Below are 17,313 nucleotides of genomic sequence, written 5' to 3'. Positions count from 1 at the left end.
CTATAAGAACTATTACCTAATAGAAAGTAGGCATCTATAATTTATACTAGCCTATTCTTTTCGTAGACACTTATTAGTCATGTTAGTTAGTGCTTCAGCTGAAAAATATCACTAAAATATATTTTTGTAGTTTTTACTTTGATGTTTCTTTTTTTTTTTCCAGATCAGTTGTAGTGATACTTAGTAATAAACCCTATTGTGAGCCAAACTTCAAATTGCTCAATAGAAAAAAAAAAATACATCATGTTTGCATGTTTATGTGAGAATGTATTTTTTGTTTGTTTGTGGTAAGGTCTGTGCTCTAAAAATGTGTGTGAAACTTTTTCATGAACACATTTCTCTTATTACACACAGACTAAAACATAGTGTATGACATTCAGTATAAGAACACACATTGAACTTTCAACTGTGAGGAAATTTTTAGTGTCTAAATGGTGGTGACTGGCTAAATGGCTAAAATCTTAAAAGTTTGCATGAATCAACAACCACGCCTGCAAACAGAAAAGCATTCATCAGTCAGAGTCATGCTTTCCTTTCATCTTTCAAAAATATTTTCTCTTTTAATTTTATGAAGTTTATCTCAAATTTCTAGAATTTTATGGGGAAAAACTTTTTAAATGTCAGTGTGGAATGTTGTATTCATTGTGAAGTTTTTTCTCCTCAAAAAAAAAAAAAAAGAAAAAAAAAGAGACATTCATGAAACTTGTGTTTTCTCCTGACAAAGATTCATTTTAAGAAGCTGCCCTTTCTCACTAAAACACTGCTTGAAAACTTCACAGCCAGGTGTACGTACCCAGGATACAAACAGTCCAGTCTCTTTCTCCTCCTGTTTTGTCAGTGCCATTTTGCTGTTCCCCTTTGTGCCGTGTACTTTGGTATGTCTCTGTGCCACACTTCGCGTTGCTTTTGAATTCGGTGCGGAGGTGAAGCAGAGCAGAAGGAGGCGGCTACCAGCCGGAGACTGGTCACTGCTGCAAGGCCAGGCAAAGCTTTGGGGGGGGCAGAACCTGACAGCATCTTACTAACCTAATGGACTCTAGGTGGACGTTTTGGATTTGGAAAGAGAAAGTCACTTGAGCGTGTAAGGGAGAAGGTGCGTGGGATTTGAGCCTCAGCCAGGGTAATTGTGGAAGTGAGCTGTGGCAGCCCAGTGTCTGTCTTCACTTGGCTTTTCCCTGTGGTGCAAGAGTAAATCCCAAATTTCCAAGACTGGAGATTTCTTTTTGTTAATGGGTATGATTAACAAATTTTGCATTGTACTCTTCAAAGTATTAAACATTGACTGCTTCCATATCTCTCTTTGAAAGCATTGAAAGAGAACAGCTCAGAGGTAGTTCAGCCTTTTCTAATGGGTTGTGGAACAAAGGAACCAAAGATCACTCAGCTGTGTCTAGCAGCCATACAGAGGCTCATGTCCCATGAAGTTGTTTCAGAGGTAAGATCAATCTTTATATAAATATGTAAATATTTCAGCGTGAGAAATACAGGCCTCAAAATGAAGGTGAATGGGTTTTTTTTGAGGCTGTTTATATTATAATGAACAGAGTCTGCAAAATATTTTACTCCTATCTGTTTTTAAAAAAATGTAATTTAAACAAAAACCTTTTTGACCATAAAAAAAAGAAAAAAGAGGTGAGGAAACACTACTAACTTCTAGAAGGAAATTCATGAAAATTCAAACCAGCTCATTTAGTTTGTATTCTTACACTGCAGGAACAGAACATGTAATGGTCTTTGATAAATATAATTCTTAAAGTTGCATCCACAAAATTTACTCTTTGTGATAACATTATGTATTACAGCTTTGTTACATTTTACTTTTAAAAATAAGATTAAATGGATGCACATTTCCTGCAACTGCAAATGTCATGATATATTATGGTACTGCATATATGGTGTGTTAAGAAGCTGGTGAAAATAATACTGTTAAAATATACCTTCAACTGTGCTTGCATAATGTAAAATTACACTGTTTTTTTTCTGATATGAATTAATTTTGAGGGTAAAATGTCTTTGTACTGTCTCTTCTATATTTCCAAGTAGAAAATGAAATGTGCACTTTAATTTGGACTACACATTAAGAGATTTCTGCTGTCAATTCTTTAAAAACATTTTGGGAAGCTTGTGACAATGAAATTGACTTTATGTTCTCAATGCAGTCCTATGATATAGCCAAACAGGCAAATTCCGTTACGATATGCGTTTATGAGAGTGCTAATCTTACATGTGTACACGTGATATACCACTATGTAAACATCTTAATTGTTGGCAAAAAATTATTTCTTTGTAGGCTGCAGCAGGAAACATTATTAATATGCTTTGGCAACTGATGGAAAATAGTCTTGAAGAACTTAAATTGCTCCAGACAGTTCTTGTACTTTTAACAACCAATACAGTTGTGCATGATGAAGCACTGTCCAAGGTAAGAATTTGTTAGTGCCAACTGTAGTACTTAAAATATCCAAAAGGAAAAACAGGGAGAGATTTTACATATGAAGCATTTGGAAATAATGGAAGAGGAGGGGACTTTCTTGATTCTGTTGTGTCCCTATTGTCTTTATATCCAGACTCTGAAAAGAGGATTTCTTTTAGCTTCCTTTTCAATCTGTTTTTTTTTAATTTCTCCACAATAATAAATTTTTGACTTAATGGAAGCTTTAAATAAAAACACTGGGCTAATGCCTATCCTTCTCATCTGTCATATGTATGTTTTCAAACTGAAATCAGAGCACATAGCGCAATGTAAGCTTTCACTAATAAAGCAAATGTTAGAAGAAGCTGCCTGCCACCCTTCCTTAAATCTCTTTTGGAAGCAGTCCAGTTATTGCTCTTTCAGTCAGAACTGAAATAACTTTATTGCATAATTTTAAACATGTACCATTTTGGATATTATGTTTCAACTAAGACAAAAAATAAGGATTCTGATCCATTTTAATCTTAAATTACTAGATACTTCTCTTTGAAAGAGCAACATTGTTTACCCATCTGTGAATTGTGAAGTTCTGTTTAAAGTAAGTTCCTCTTCTAGACTATGTTTTATAATTTTTTCTCTTTAACTTAAGAAAGATTTTTTTGGTTTTAAACAAATCGTTCTAAATTGCTGTCTTTGTTATGCTCTGCCTTCAGTGTATTGGTTTAATATCAGAGCAATATTTTTTTTGAGAGAGAGACAGACAGACAGAGAGGGAATAGAATTGAAGAGTATTTTTGAAGGCATTCTGTTATGGTGGAAGGTTTTCAGTTTTTCTTTGCTTCTGCTTTTAATGAAATAAGTTCCTAGCTGATTAAATGTGTGGATATTAAAATCATTATTAATCCACTTAACCAAGGGAAGGAAAAACACGAAAGGAAAACAAAGCTAAGTTACAAAGGTCTGCTGAAGGCAAGAAGATAATGGAAAATTTATAAAACGTATAAATGGCAGAATAGAAACTTGCTAAGGATTGAATGGTTTGTCAGTAGGTTCTTTATTTACTCGAGTAGTCAAATTATGTCAAAAACTCTTCAACACTATCTTGTTTCTTTTGTTCCAAATAACGCTCATTTTCCAAATGAGGTGCTATGTTCTTGGGCAGAAGCATGAATCCAGGCTCTAGAAGGAGACAGTTGCTGATTAAGTCCACCATACCTTTCCCTTATGCATATCACATATCTGCTTCTCATCACTTCCTGCATTTATTCTTCTTACCCTGCCTCCATATACTCCCCCCGCCCCCTTATTCTTAGGTTCTTGGTATCTACATCCTATTTCACTTACCTTATTTGTGTGTGTCTTCCAAACACATTTTTTCAACATCCTTTATTTGGTCATCTCTCTAACGTCTAGGAACTTTCTCCTTTTGGACACCAACCAACCACAAGAGCATGTGGGCGCAGCAGTGTCAAATAAGTAGGGAATGTCTTTCCCAGCACATCTTTCTTTTGTCTTGTGTCCTGATCCAGAAGCATGCTCACATAATACAATTACTGGAGAATCTAATTGCTATACATCTAACAATTTCCTTAGTGCATGTTAAAATCTAGTACATTTAGAAATGTATAGTCAAATTTGGCCAGGCTGTGACAGGGGTAAGAAAAAAAGCCATTCCTGACAAAGCAATATCCTGTAAAATTTCTTGGTGTTGTCCAAGGCCTGGAATTACCAGAGTTTCTCAGTTCACCAAATATAAGCATTACTTGGCATGGGTAAAATGGTGCAATGGTTTGTTTGTCATTCCCCCCCCCCAAGATCCTTTCAAGAAATATTTGAAAGTTGTTTTTTTTTTTTCCATGCTGAAAAGTTCCTAGAGAAAATCAGTTTGAGCCAGACATATATTGCATATTCATGTTTCAGCTTGACTGATGTAAATTAAGAAAATTACTGGTAAACCATCTTGAAAAACCCCTTAATACAGGGACTGCCGTTAGATTATTTGAGTTGCTGAGACAGGCAGCTCCGGTGCCAGCAGGATCCGCAGCGGAGTGCTCCAGTGCAGTGCACAGGGGGTTTCCCGAACTGGGGGAACCTGAAGGGGAGCCAAGAGAGGCGCCGGGAGCCTGCAGCTCGCGCCACGGAGGCTGTTGGGACCTGGGCAGGGCCAGGAGCAGCGACGGGCAAGCCCCGGAGCCACGTATGAAAGAAGTCCTTGGGGAGCGCTAGCCAACAGGACCTGGCGCAGCAGTTTGCGCGGACGGTGTGCAGGAAGGGTGCTGAAGCTCTGCCAGCTCGACCAGGAAGCCATGGTATCCACCTGGCAGAAAGCCATGGCCTCTCCAAGCTTTGCAGCCACCACGACTGATGCAGCTGCCCAGACGGAGCTCTGGTGGGAACATGCTGCCAGCCAGGCGTCGGGCTGCAGGCCATGCCCTGCTCTTATGCCAGGACGGGACAGTGAACAGAGCTGTGGAAGGTACGCCTGGGGAGAGGAACTCCTCCGCTTAGTGACAGAGCTCTGGGAGGAGGTGAGTAGGTTGAGGAGTATCAGGGAGTGCGAGAGAGAGAGAGACTACTGGAACTGTACCCTACCTTCCCTGAGACAGGCCCAACAGGCAGACAGGACGTGTGATACAGAGGATTCCTTATCCTCTCTCCGCCTGGCTGAACACAGTGACTTAAGGTATAGGGTGCAATGGCAACAAGTTCCTGCCCGGTGCAGCAGGCATGTCTCCACTGTGACTACCCCACCTTCCCAGGTGCCCTTGCATAATAGGTATGAGGCTCTGCAAGTGGAATCGAACAATAATCGCAGAATATCTCAAGTTGGAAGGGACCCATAAGGATCATCAAGTCCAACTCCCTGCTCCTTGCAGGACTACCTAAAACTAAACCGTGTGACTAAAAGCGTCCAGATTCTCCTTGAACTCTGACAGGCTTGGTGCCGTGACCACTTCCCTGGGGAGCCTGTTCCCGTGACCAACCACCCTCTCAGTGAAGAAATTTACTTCTGTTTTAACTTCTCCTGCTTTACTGTTGTTATTGTTAATATGCTGTCGGAGCCTAGAATGGACAACAGGTGCTGAGCTGGCATACAGCCATCTCAGTTCAAACATGTGATGAGATTGCTTGCTTCTTTAAGGAAAGGGGTCCCAGACTGTTAAAAGCAGAGGTCCCCCAGTTGAACTGGGGTTCATCAATATCAGGAGACCATTGCTGCCCACGGGGATTTTCTGGAGCAACGAGGGCGGATTGGGAACTTCTCAGGACTGGAGCTGGGCAATAATGAGGACAATGGTTCATCTAGCTTGGAGGTGTTGCTGAGGTTAAGTCGGCCTATGTCCTGCGTCAAAACTGCTTCCATAAAGAAAAAAAGACTGGTCACTGTCATAGAAGACTCCCTTCTGACGGGAACAGAAGGCCCAATATCCAGACCAGACCCACTTCTTAGGGAAGTCTGCTGCCTCCCTGGGGCTCAGGTTAAAGATGTGAAGAGAAGGCTTCCTATTCTGGTACGGCCCTCAGATTATTATCCATTATTGATTTTTCAGATAGGCAGCGATGAAGTTGCAGCAACAAGTCCAAGGGCAATCAAGAGAGACTTCAGGGCCTTGGGATGACTGGATAAGGGATCAGGAGCACAAGTGGTGTTCTCCTCTATCCTTCCAGTTGCAGGGAATGATGAGGGAAGAAACAGGAAGAGCCAGCAGATCAGTACCTATCTCCAAGCCTGGTGTCACTGGCAGAATTTTGTGTTTTTTTGATTATGGCTTGGTTTACATGACACCAGCCCTGCTGGCAACAGACGGGGTACACCTGTCTCAAAGGGGGAAAAGGATCTTTGCACAGGAGTTAGCAGGGCTCACTGAAAGAGCTTTAAACTAGATTTGAAGGGGGAAAGGGATGAAACCAGACTCACTCACTAGAGAGAAGTGTGGGGGCAGCATGCCAGTGTTTGAGGGATGGTATGCTAGCAAGGTCCTTTGGTCTGCCATCTCAGTGGAGGTAGGTGATGGAGATCCATGTGGCAGCAAAGATGCAAGGGTTATTGGTGTGTTAGAAACCACTGAAGCGCCTGAGAACAGTCACGTAGGAAGTAGGGCTTATCCCCCCCAAAAGGTGGTGCAATCAGTAGCCCAAATGAAGTTCATCTACACCAATGCACGCAGCATGGGCAACAAACAGGAGGAGCTGAAAGTCATTGTGCAGCAGGAAAACTATGATATAGTTTCCATAACGGAAACACAGTGGAATGACTCACACAACTGGAGTGCTGCAATGGCTGGCTATAAACTCTTCAGAAGGGATAAGCAAGGAAGAAGAGGTGGTGGGGTAGTCCTGTATGTTAGGGAGTGTTTTTATTGTCTAGAGCTTAACGATGGTGACAATAGAGTTGAGTGTTTATGGGTAAGAATCAGGGAGAAGGCCAACAAGGCAGTTATCATGGTGGAAGTCTGTTATAGACCACCCAACCAGGATGAAGAGGCAGACAAAATATTCTATAAGCATCTGGGAGAAGACTCATAATTGCTAGCCCTTGTTCTTGTGGGGGACTTCAACTTACCAGATGTCTGCTGGAAATACAAGATAGCAGAGAGGAAACTGCCTAGGAGGTTCCTGGAGTGTGTGGAAGAGACCTTCCTGACACAGCTGGTGAGTGAGCCAACCTAGGGAAGGTGCCGTTCCTGTCGTTTGCAAACAGAGAGGGACTTGTGGGTGATGTGATGGTTGGAGGCCATCTTGGGCATAGCAGTCACGAAATGATAGAGTTTTCAATTCTTGGAGAAGTAAGACAGGGGTCAGCGGAACTGCTGCCTTGGACTTCTGGACGGCAGATTTGGCCTGTTTAGGAGACTGGTTGACAGAGTCCCTTGGGAGGCAGTCCTGAAGGGCAAAGATGTCCAGGAAGGCTGGGCATTCTTCAAGAAGGAAATCTTAATGGCACAGGAGCAGGCCATCCCCATGTGCCAAAAGACGAGCTGGCGGGGAAGACCACTGGCCTGGCTGGACAGAGAGCTTTGGCTGGAACTCAGGGGAAAAAAGGAGAGTTTATGAACTTCGGAAGAAGGAGCAGGCCTCTCAGGAGGACTACAAGGATGTCATGAGGTTTTGCAGGGAGAAAATTAGAAGGGCCAAAGCCCAACTAGAATTTCATCTGGCTACTGCTGTAAAAGACAATTAAAAATGTTTCTAGAAATACATTAGCAACAAAAGGAGGGCTAAGGAGAATCTCCATCCTTTATTGGATGTGGAGGGTAACACAGTGACAAAGGATGAGGAAAAGGCTGAGGTACTTAATGACTTCTTTGCCTCAGTCTTTAATAGTAAGACCAGTTGTTCTGTGGGTGCCCAGGCCCCTGAGCTGGAAGACAGGGATAGGGAGCAGGATGAAACCCCCATAATCCAAGGGGAAATGGTTAGCGACCTGCTACACCACTTAGTCTATGGGGCTGGATGGGATCCACTCCAGGGAACTGAGGGGGCTGACAGAAGTGCTTACCAAGCCTCTTCTGTTTATCAGCAGTGCTGGCTAACTGGGGAGGTCCCAGCTGACTGGAAGTTAGCAAATGTGACGCTCATCTACAAGAAGGGCTGGAAGTAGGATCCAGGGAATTACAGGCCTGTCAGTCTGACCTCGGTGCCAGGGAAGGTTATGGAGCACATCATCTTGAGTGTCATCACGGGGCACATACAGGACAACCAGGGGATCAGGCCCAGTCACCATGGGTTCATGAAAGGCAGGTCCTGCTTGACCAACCTGATCTCCTTCTATGACCAGGTGACCCGCCTAGTGGATGAGGGAAAGGCTGTCGATGTTATTTTGCTAGACTTCAGCAAGGCCTTTGACACTGTCTCTCATGGCATACTCCTTGAGAAGCTGGCGGCTCATGGCTTGGACAAGTGCACTCTTCACTGGGTGAAAAACTGGCTGGATGGCTGAGCCCAGAGGGTTGTGGTGAATGGGGTGAAATCCAGTTGGCGGTGGGTCACAAGTGGTGTTCCCCAGGGCTCAGTACTGGGGCCAGTTCTGTTTAATATCTTTATCAATGGTCTGGATGAGGGGATGGAGTGCACCGTCAGCAAGTTCGCAGACCACACCAAGTTGGGAGGGAGGGTTGATCTGCTCGAAGGTAGGGAGGCTCTACAGAGAGATCTGGACAGGCTGGATCGATGGGCCGAGGCCAACTGTATGAGGTTCAACAAGGACAAGTGCTGGGTCCTGCACTTCGGTCACGGCAACCCCATGCAGCGCTACAGGGGAAGAGCGGCTGGAAAGCTGCCCAGCAGAAAAGGACCTGGGGGTGCTGGTTGACAGCCGGCTGAATATGAGCCAGCAGTGTGCCCAGGTGGCCAAGAAGGCCAACGGCATCCTGGCCTGTATCAGAAATAGTGTGGCCAGCAGGAACAGGGAGGTGATCGTCCCCCTGTACTCGGCACTGGTGAGGCCGCACCTCGAGTCCTGTGTTCAGTTTTGGGCCCCTCACTACAGGAAAGACATGGAGGGGCTGGAGCATGTCCAGAGAAGGGCAACGAAGCTGGTGAGGGGCCTGGAGCACAAGTCTTATGAGGAGCAGCTGAGGGATCTGGGGTTGTTTAGCCTGGAGAAAAGGAGGCTGAGGGGAGACCTTATTGCTCTCTACAACTACCTGAAAGGAGGTTGTAGTGAGGTGGGTAGTGGTCTCTTCTCCCAAGTAACAAGTGATAGAATGAGAGAAAATGGCCTCAAGTTGTGCCAGGGGAGGTTTGGACGGGATAGACAACACTGAAAGGGTTGTCAGGCATTGGAACAGGCTGCCCAGGGAAGTGGTTGAGTCACCATCCCTGGAGGTATTTAAAAGACGTGTAGGTGTGGTGCTTAGGGACATGGGTTAGTGGTGGACTTGGCAGTGTTAGGCTTATGGTTGGACTTGATGATCTTGAAGGTCTTTTCCAACCTAAATGATTCTATGATTCACCTAGAGAATCGTGCAGTATCTTCTGAAAGTCCAGAGGTGTATGATTGTGTTGTAAAATTTCAAACTAAAATGGGGATTACCATCTGAGCAGGGTCCACAAATCATTTACAGGAAAAAGAAGCTATCGCTGGGTGTGGTTGAGGTTCATGGAAGTGCAAGAACACAGAATAAGGACAAAAGAACAAGAAATATAGTTTTCACTACACATACAGATATTAATTTTCAAAGTTCATTATAAAATAAGTAAGTATTAATTTATGTGTTCGAGGTAATACAGAATCCAATGGGAAACAGTATTCAGGTCAGTGCTGGCACAATGACACATTAAAATAAGCACCTTAGCAATAATAGCAGTCGAGGCAACATGGTTGTGAAAGTATTGTGATTTAACATAGGAGAGGAATGGTATTTTAGCTTTGGAGTTGACTGACCTCTCTGTGATTAACTGTATAATCCTAATGTCCTTTTGACATTAATATTCATATAAGTTGTTTTATGTGGTTGATTACTGTATAGTCTCTGTATGATGATTGTAGTTTTATTGGCATATCATAGTGTCTTCAGTTAATACCACTTTAGATTACCTTTGGGGAGGATTACTGAAGAGGTTTTTGGCTAGGGTAATGTATAAAATTTATTCTGATTCTTCAAATTTAAAATTATTAAAACAATTTTTTTTTTTCAGGCAACCTTTTGACAAACTGTAGTGGAAAGCATTCCTCAATCGGCTTTCTTGACTCTTAGCTAACAAATGAAAATATATTGTTGTAAGGTGATTTTTTTTTTTTTCTTCTCTTTCAGGCAATTGTACTTTGTTTTCGATTGCACTTCACAAAAGATAATATAACAAATAATACTGCAGCAGCTACAGTGCGGCAGGTAGTTACTGTTGTATTTGAGAGGGTGGTTGCTGAAGATGAACAATACAAAGGTGGGCATTCTTCTTACTCTGCTTGCTTGTATTAACCTGTTTTTTGGACACACATCAGATGTTTATCTTTTTCAGATAAAGAAGTAGTAAAAAGTCTATAAATGTTATTAAAAAAAATCACAGGCATTATTAATTTTTACTGTCTTTTATACATTTACTTGTATTCAAAGGAGATTAAATCCTTAGCTGTTGTGTCAGTCCATGTGAGTACAGCAATATATAAAACCCAGATTTTTTTTCAAGTTGTGAGAACTGGTCTTCAAGGTAGTGTTGTGAAGGAATTTGAGGTGAGGGTGTCATTTGAGGTGAAGATAACTTAGATTACTGAGTGTGAAATACACGGCAGTAGCAGTTCTGAAGAGAAAATTTATAGGAAAGAAGTGCTTGGTATTGATGATCTTTGGTATTCAATCTTGTGTTTATTTCTGTAGACATGATAAGTTGCAGAAGAATTACCTGACCATTCTCCTAGAATCTTTTTGTAACAACACTTAATGCATACTTGATTTTCAGCAGTTCCTTTGTTCACAAAACCGATTTTTGTTTCTACACAGACACTATTGACCAGCCAGTTGCAGTTCAAGGAAATAGTAACAGAAGATCTGTCAGTACACTGAAGCCATGTGCTAAAGATGCTTATATGCTTTTTCAGGTAGTTGGGGAGCATATATTTATACATTTGCAGTTACAACCGGGTGCTTCTACATCTCTGTAAGAAATTTCAAAAATTTGCTATTGGCATATTGACAACGTCCTTAACCAGAGCCTCAGGCTTTCTTATGCGCATTTATTGTAATTGGCAATGAAATGCTGTATCCCAGGGAGATGATTGGAAAATGAAGACAAAGCAGCCTAGGAAAATGTTTTGCTATGAATCTTAAATAATAGCTAAGCATCCATGTCTGCATTAAATTCAAGATTCTTTTTCCATGAACCAAACACTGCTACTGTAGTTCAGTCTTGCTTCTTGTGCTTGGTATTGTATATTGAAGTCAAGTATATAATGAAAAGTAGTAGCTGTATTCATCACGCCAATAAAAATCTTCTTGACTTAGCAAACTCACTGGTCTTGAGATATTTTTCAGGACAGGAATGAACATAATTGCTACAAGTATACCAGCAAAGTTTAAAATTTCTTTTAAGAAGTTTTTTGCTTAATAATTTATGTAAAAGAAGTATTTGAGGAAAAATTATGTCGAAATTGGAAAATTACTCATTGCAAAAGAGGGAGAGAGTGTAGATTTTGGTGTAGACTCAGAAAACTTATGGCGGTACAGGACTGTGCAGAGAATGTAAATGTTACTGTATTTCTTTTTAAGGATCTTTGTCAGTTAGTTAATGCTGATGCTCCCTACTGGCTCGTGGGTATGACAGAAATGACCCGGACATTTGGCCTCGAACTTCTTGAGTCGGTCCTCAATGACTTTCCACAAGTGTTTTTACAAGTGAGTAGTTCTTGGAGGGAAAATAGGAAGACTTTTGTTCACATGGGTAGTAAAATTTACACTTCATTAACTCCTCTTTAATTTAGCGTGAGTACTGCTTTTCAAAAGAACTTGTAGCTTTTACATGTTGGGTTTTTATGATAGAAAAGTACTGTGTGCTTTTTTGTCCACTTTTTCTATTTTCATACACTTTATTCTTGCATTTTGTAGAGCATGTTGTACTTTGTTTCACTTTTTTTTTTGCCATTTATATCTTCTCCAAAGATGCATTTTCTTATCTTGCGTGATTTATGACAGCTCTGTAACTTAGTTTGTGGCATTGTTATTTCTATGAAAACATTAACCTCACCCCACTTGCAAAGCAGCAAGAATCATGACTATGAATTGTGTGGATCTACTGCATATAAATGCACCATGATCCTACAGTAACACATTTTAGCAGACAGTAGCTAAATAAAAAAAATTAAATATGTAATAAATGATGTATTAGCAGCCTATTTCAATTTGCAAAATACAGGAAGAGGGGTGCATGGTATGAACCTGACCATGTCATTTCATCATGCTTTGTCATAGCTTTACAAAGGTGTCTGCCGTTCTTCCTTTTCATTTCCTGAGTGTGTAATTTATACCAACATTTACATGACTTCAGAGTGCTTGGTCATAACAGTAAATGTAAATAAGATGCATAATCAGAGCTACTGGTAGCAATTAAAGAATATCTACTTATAATTTGTTGTGTTTTCTTTTTCAGCATCAGGAATTCAGTTTTCTTCTTAAAGAAAGGGTATGCCCTCTTGTTATAAAGCTCTTCTCCCCAAATATCAAATTCAGGCAAGGTTCCAGCACGTCATCTTCCCCAGCACCAGTGGAAAAACCATACTTCCCCATCTGCATGCGTTTGCTGAGAGTAGTTTCTGTTTTGATTAAGCAGTTTTACAGTTTGCTGGTAAGAATGTTCAAATTTTCTTTATGCAATTCTGTTTTTCTGTGTATATGCCAGTACTGTGATCAGAAATAGTATAAATTAGTTCTTGGGAACTGTTGATGTATACTGAAGGAAGAAAAGTCTAAATATTCTTTTCCTCTTACGTGTATTTGTTTACATGTATTCTACATGTATGATTTTATTAAACATGGGCTTGTATAAATTCTCAGAGTAGATTAGCTGTTCTCTTTTCTGTACTTAACTGCCTTTCAGTTAAAGTTTTGGGAACCTTTTGATCTTACGTTGTTTGCCTGGCTTGAGATAATGTTAATTGCTGTGCCTTGTTAATACTTGCTAAGATGCTTTTGACTTGTGTTGCTAAAGCTGTTGACAGAATGTGCATACAAAACGCATGTTCAGCTGTTCTTACCTCACGAATTTTAGATATTTGCTAAAAAAGATTTTTTTCAGCTACATTGGTTTACTGTAGCACATGTAAGAACTTTAATGCGATGTCTGTGAGGAATTTAACTCCTTCAATACAATTGCATATGTGGTGTTAGCTTGGCAAAAAAATTATTATTATTAGGTATTCTTTTTATATAATTTTGAGTAAATGCTTGTTGAAGGGGTTTTTTAGATCCTGTGCAAAACTTGCTGGGATGGAACTCCTAAGATGAAACAGAAGTTTTTTGGAGAAAATATTTTGTAGGAGCCTTTTTCTTTTTATTTAATAGCTATAAACTGTATCTTTTAGGTAACAGAATGTGAAATCTTTCTGTCATTGCTGGTTAAGTTTCTGGATGCAGACAAACCACAGTGGCTAAGAGCTGTTGCAGTAGAATCTATTCACAGGCTTTGTGTGCAGCCTCAGCTATTAAGGTATTAAATATATTAAGTTTCACTTCTACATAAAATTTAAGAATTTTTCTTTTTTTTTTCAGTGGAAAATGCTTCTTAAAACACTGTAAATATTTAGAAACTTAAATGCAATAAACTCTTCAAGATAATTTTTTTATAAAGCACTAGGCAATGCTTATTATCCAGGAAGGGCTGAATTATAGTTATTTGAGTATTCCAAACCCTCTCGGTCTTACCAGTGTCAAAGGAGCATTTACCTAAAACTAAATATTATTATTTACCTAAACACTTGCAGTTAAAATGTGCTTTTAGTCTGCAGATTGGAGGGGGGTGGGAAGTTGCTGTAAAATATGCTTTTAGTACCTAATTTGTCAAATACTTACTGTATTTTATAAAATACTTTCCAGGTCCTTTTGTCAATCGTATGATATGAAGCAACATTCCACAAAAGTTTTCCGTGATATTGTGAATGCACTGGGGTCCTTCATCCAGTCGCTATTTCTTGTGCCAAGCACAGGGAACACATCAGTGATGCCAAACCAAACTGGTAAAGCCTTGTCCTTGCTATCATTTTAATTTTCCAGCATTTTCTTGTAATAATAAATTCTGATTTGATTCAGTATATACATTTGGCTTGGTACAGTTCTGTACTTTCATGCTCATTGTTCATTGAGATGAAAAGCTAGCTTGAGGAAAAACTAGTGTTTTCAGGTCTGGTACAACAGGTGATTTTATCTACCTGTGTTGTGGGGAAGATGTAGCCCGCAGTCAGCAGAGCAGTGCTGCTGCATTTGTATCTGCTTCTACAGCAACCAAGCTCCTTGGTTCACTACTCTTCTGAGGGAAATTCTGGGGGAATTATTTCCAATTTCTGACTACAACAAATTTGATTTCTGTCTCCTTGTGCGGGGATGTCATTTATGGCAGCGTGCAAGTGAAGTAGTAAGACAGTGTGTGTTTGCTTCCTCCTGGGAGGCAATAGCTAATTCTTCTGTATGTTCAGGGGCAAAACTGGACTGATGAAGCCAAGAGGTAGAAATAAAGATCTGTGCTTTACAGATGATCTTTGCTTTTCCTGTAAGCTGAAAACAGTCAGTTACTGAAACTAAACTTGATTGTCTTTTCTTGCAGCCAGGGTTTTGGCATTTCACTGGGTGTATCTTTATTTCTAGAAGAAGAAATGGTCCTCCTGTTAATGCTTTTGCAGGTGTTTATGTCCGAGTTAAGGCTCTCTGCTTCTTCCCATAGTTCTGGAAGCAGAGGCCTCAGCAACAAACAAAATAAAAACCGTCTCTAAGGGTGTCTTTTGACATGCCCTCTTAAAATAGATAATAAACAGATAAAGTATAATTATTATCAATCATATCTACTATTAAACTAATAAACATTAAAAAGTCTGGGTTTAGACTCACACCTTCCAGGGTTCACTCATGAAGTCTGAATTCCAAGTTGGTGTTAGCATTGATAGTGTGAAGAAATTTGTGTCAGTAGCGGTTGTTCAATAGTTGGCTGTATGGAAGCTGATAGAACATTTCTGTCAGTATTATTTCTGGGTTAGTTTAATCCACTTAAGGTAAATCAGGAAAGTGCTTTTCATCGTGTAACATGCACATATAAGAAGCCATTCTAAAATACTCATTCTCCTGAAAACTTAAATTTTGCCTTCGTTTGAAACAGCACTGCAGTAGGGTCATACCCTTAGTGCTGTTGCTATTTCTCTGGCTTATTGTTCCAGTTTGTTTTCTCCTTTACGTTTTCACTACTTCTTTCTGCCTGAGTATTTCTCATGTCTCTTTCTCATGCATTTGTCTTTCTGCCTCTTTTCCTCCTATGGCCATGTCTAACATGCAAAAAGCAGGTCAATGCAACCTAACTTTCAAACTGAGTCTTCTGATTATAACGATAGTCCTGTTGTAGCAGGCTGTCTTACACACTTGTAGTTGGCTTTTGAGCCTCAGTTTTGCAACAAGGTAGCTGTTTCATAGAAGTTGAATGCTGCATCTACCTAAGTTTTGTGTCACTTTTATTATACTGGTGTAATGTAAGCTTTTTTACCACTTTAAGGAGTTATGTTGATATAAAAATAGTTATATGTGTCTGTTCAGTGGTATCACAAAATGACACTGGTATAACTGTGTTTGTGTTAGTGGTAGTGTTTGGTTAACCATTTCTGTTTAGCAGTATGGTTTTGTTGTTTCAGTCTATTAAGCTTTACTGTGTTAAAGTGTATACATAGGCTTCTGTGTGTATTCATATTGCCTAAATTAGTAGTTTAATCTCCCTACACGTTAAAAGTGAGCGCATGAAAATGGCAGTTGTTACACTGATGTATTACGTGCTGTGAGTCGCCTTCTTGGCAACTCTGCCCTTCTTTCCCCATTGTCTGTACAGAGAGAGTCTGAACTTGTGGTACCTACTCCTAGTAAGTATTCTATATGTAGCAAGTCTTGTATATACAGAATTCCTTGTCCTTTTATTTGATTTTTTTGGCTTCTTGAATTGGAACCAACGTTTGTTTCCTGCTAGCTGTTGGTTGGCACGTTGTCAGCTCTTCCCTGGTGTGGTTTGTTTTCTTCTACCTTGGCATGGAACAGATTCAAACATTGCAGTTCTCTTTGAGAACTTTTACATTTCTGAAATCTTTAAAGTTTGTGTTGATCTCTTTCCTTGGAATGACTAACCTCTCTTTCCTACTACTGAGTTCTAGATGCAACTATTCAAATAATCCTTAACTTTTAAATATCTGTCAGACTCTTCACTAAAATATATATTGTTTTACTGAGACCACGTACGTTTAGTTCGTTCACAGAATCTTATGAATGCTGCTGTACCTTTCACAGAAACATTTTATTCTGGCTGAAAATAAGGCAGTTGGCATCAATCAACTGTGCTTCTTGAACTGATCGCTTTGCACATAAGATCGTGTTTTAGACAGCAGAGGGAGCTCAAAAATTGTGTTGGTGGTGGTTTTTGTTATTGAGCAGGGTATCTCATATTAATCCATGTATCTCAACTTAAAAATTAAATATAGAAAAAGGATGTTTGCTGATCACTAAAATTAGATTGGTTAATTTTATCACTTTGTTTTTTGGAACAGGAAGCAATGCATCGGGTAATACTGGCTCAGCACAGACTAACCCGGGAGTGCTTGGAATGGGAGGAGGTGCAACTGTATTACCTGCTTTTGAGTACAGAGGCACTTGGATACCTATCCTGAATGTAACAGTACAAGGCAGTGCTAAAGCTACCTAGTAAGTACCTCTATCTTTTTGAAAATTTATATAAGAAATGTTTTAATGTCCAACTTGATGGTTTAAGGATTTTTTTATTAGGGAATATCGAGGTCTTGATTTCTCTGGCATTGAAACGTATTATGGATTTTCTTTTTGTTGGTGCCATGAGGTGTTCTGATTTTTTGCTATTTTGTACGAATGCTCTGGATTCTGATCCAAATGTCCCCTATGGCTTTAGCATCTGTTGGATTTTTTTCTATCATACTGTTGCTGTATTAACTCTTCACTTTTAGGCCTCCCTACAGTATATAACAATATTAGAATATCTTTTGCTGGGTTCCGTAATGGCAAATATTAGGGGCATTAAGCAAATGGGACATCAGTGGGAGTGAAAAATAGCTTTCTTACACCAGCTTTACTGTATTTACAGTTTTTATTGAACAGGATATTGTGGTAGATATTGGCCAGGTTGTTATTCCAAACAATATATTGACCTATATATGAAGGTTAGACTGTGAATGCTGCTTAGAGTGACCAACTATTTTGTCA

General features: G+C 40.1%; 1 protein-coding gene across 9 annotated transcripts in view; it reads left to right on the top strand.

Moving 5' to 3' along the window:
* Nucleotides 1-17,313, top strand: part of MON2 (MON2 homolog, regulator of endosome-to-Golgi trafficking) — a 92,376-nt gene that overhangs the window by 18,547 nt on the left and 56,516 nt on the right. For all 9 annotated transcript variants that reach the window (XR_008235770.1, XR_008235771.1, XM_052790803.1 and 6 more), the window contains exons 3-11: nt 1,308-1,435; nt 2,291-2,422; nt 10,171-10,300; nt 10,855-10,952; nt 11,620-11,745; nt 12,497-12,691; nt 13,428-13,552; nt 13,939-14,078; nt 16,629-16,782. Coding sequence is in view for 7 of the 9 variants with exons in the window: in XM_052790803.1 (XP_052646763.1) it covers nt 1,308-1,435; nt 2,291-2,422; nt 10,171-10,300; nt 10,855-10,952; nt 11,620-11,745; nt 12,497-12,691; nt 13,428-13,552; nt 13,939-14,078; nt 16,629-16,782 (1,228 nt within the window). In the remaining 2 variants the exon portion in view is untranslated. The remainder of the gene's footprint in view (nt 1-1,307; nt 1,436-2,290; nt 2,423-10,170; nt 10,301-10,854; nt 10,953-11,619; nt 11,746-12,496; nt 12,692-13,427; nt 13,553-13,938; nt 14,079-16,628; nt 16,783-17,313) is intronic.

The sequence above is a fragment of the Harpia harpyja genome, chromosome 6, assembly GCF_026419915.1.
Source record: "Harpia harpyja isolate bHarHar1 chromosome 6, bHarHar1 primary haplotype, whole genome shotgun sequence".
Taxonomy (NCBI): Eukaryota; Metazoa; Chordata; class Aves; order Accipitriformes; family Accipitridae; genus Harpia; species Harpia harpyja.
This window is presented reverse-complemented; position numbering and strand designations above follow the sequence as displayed.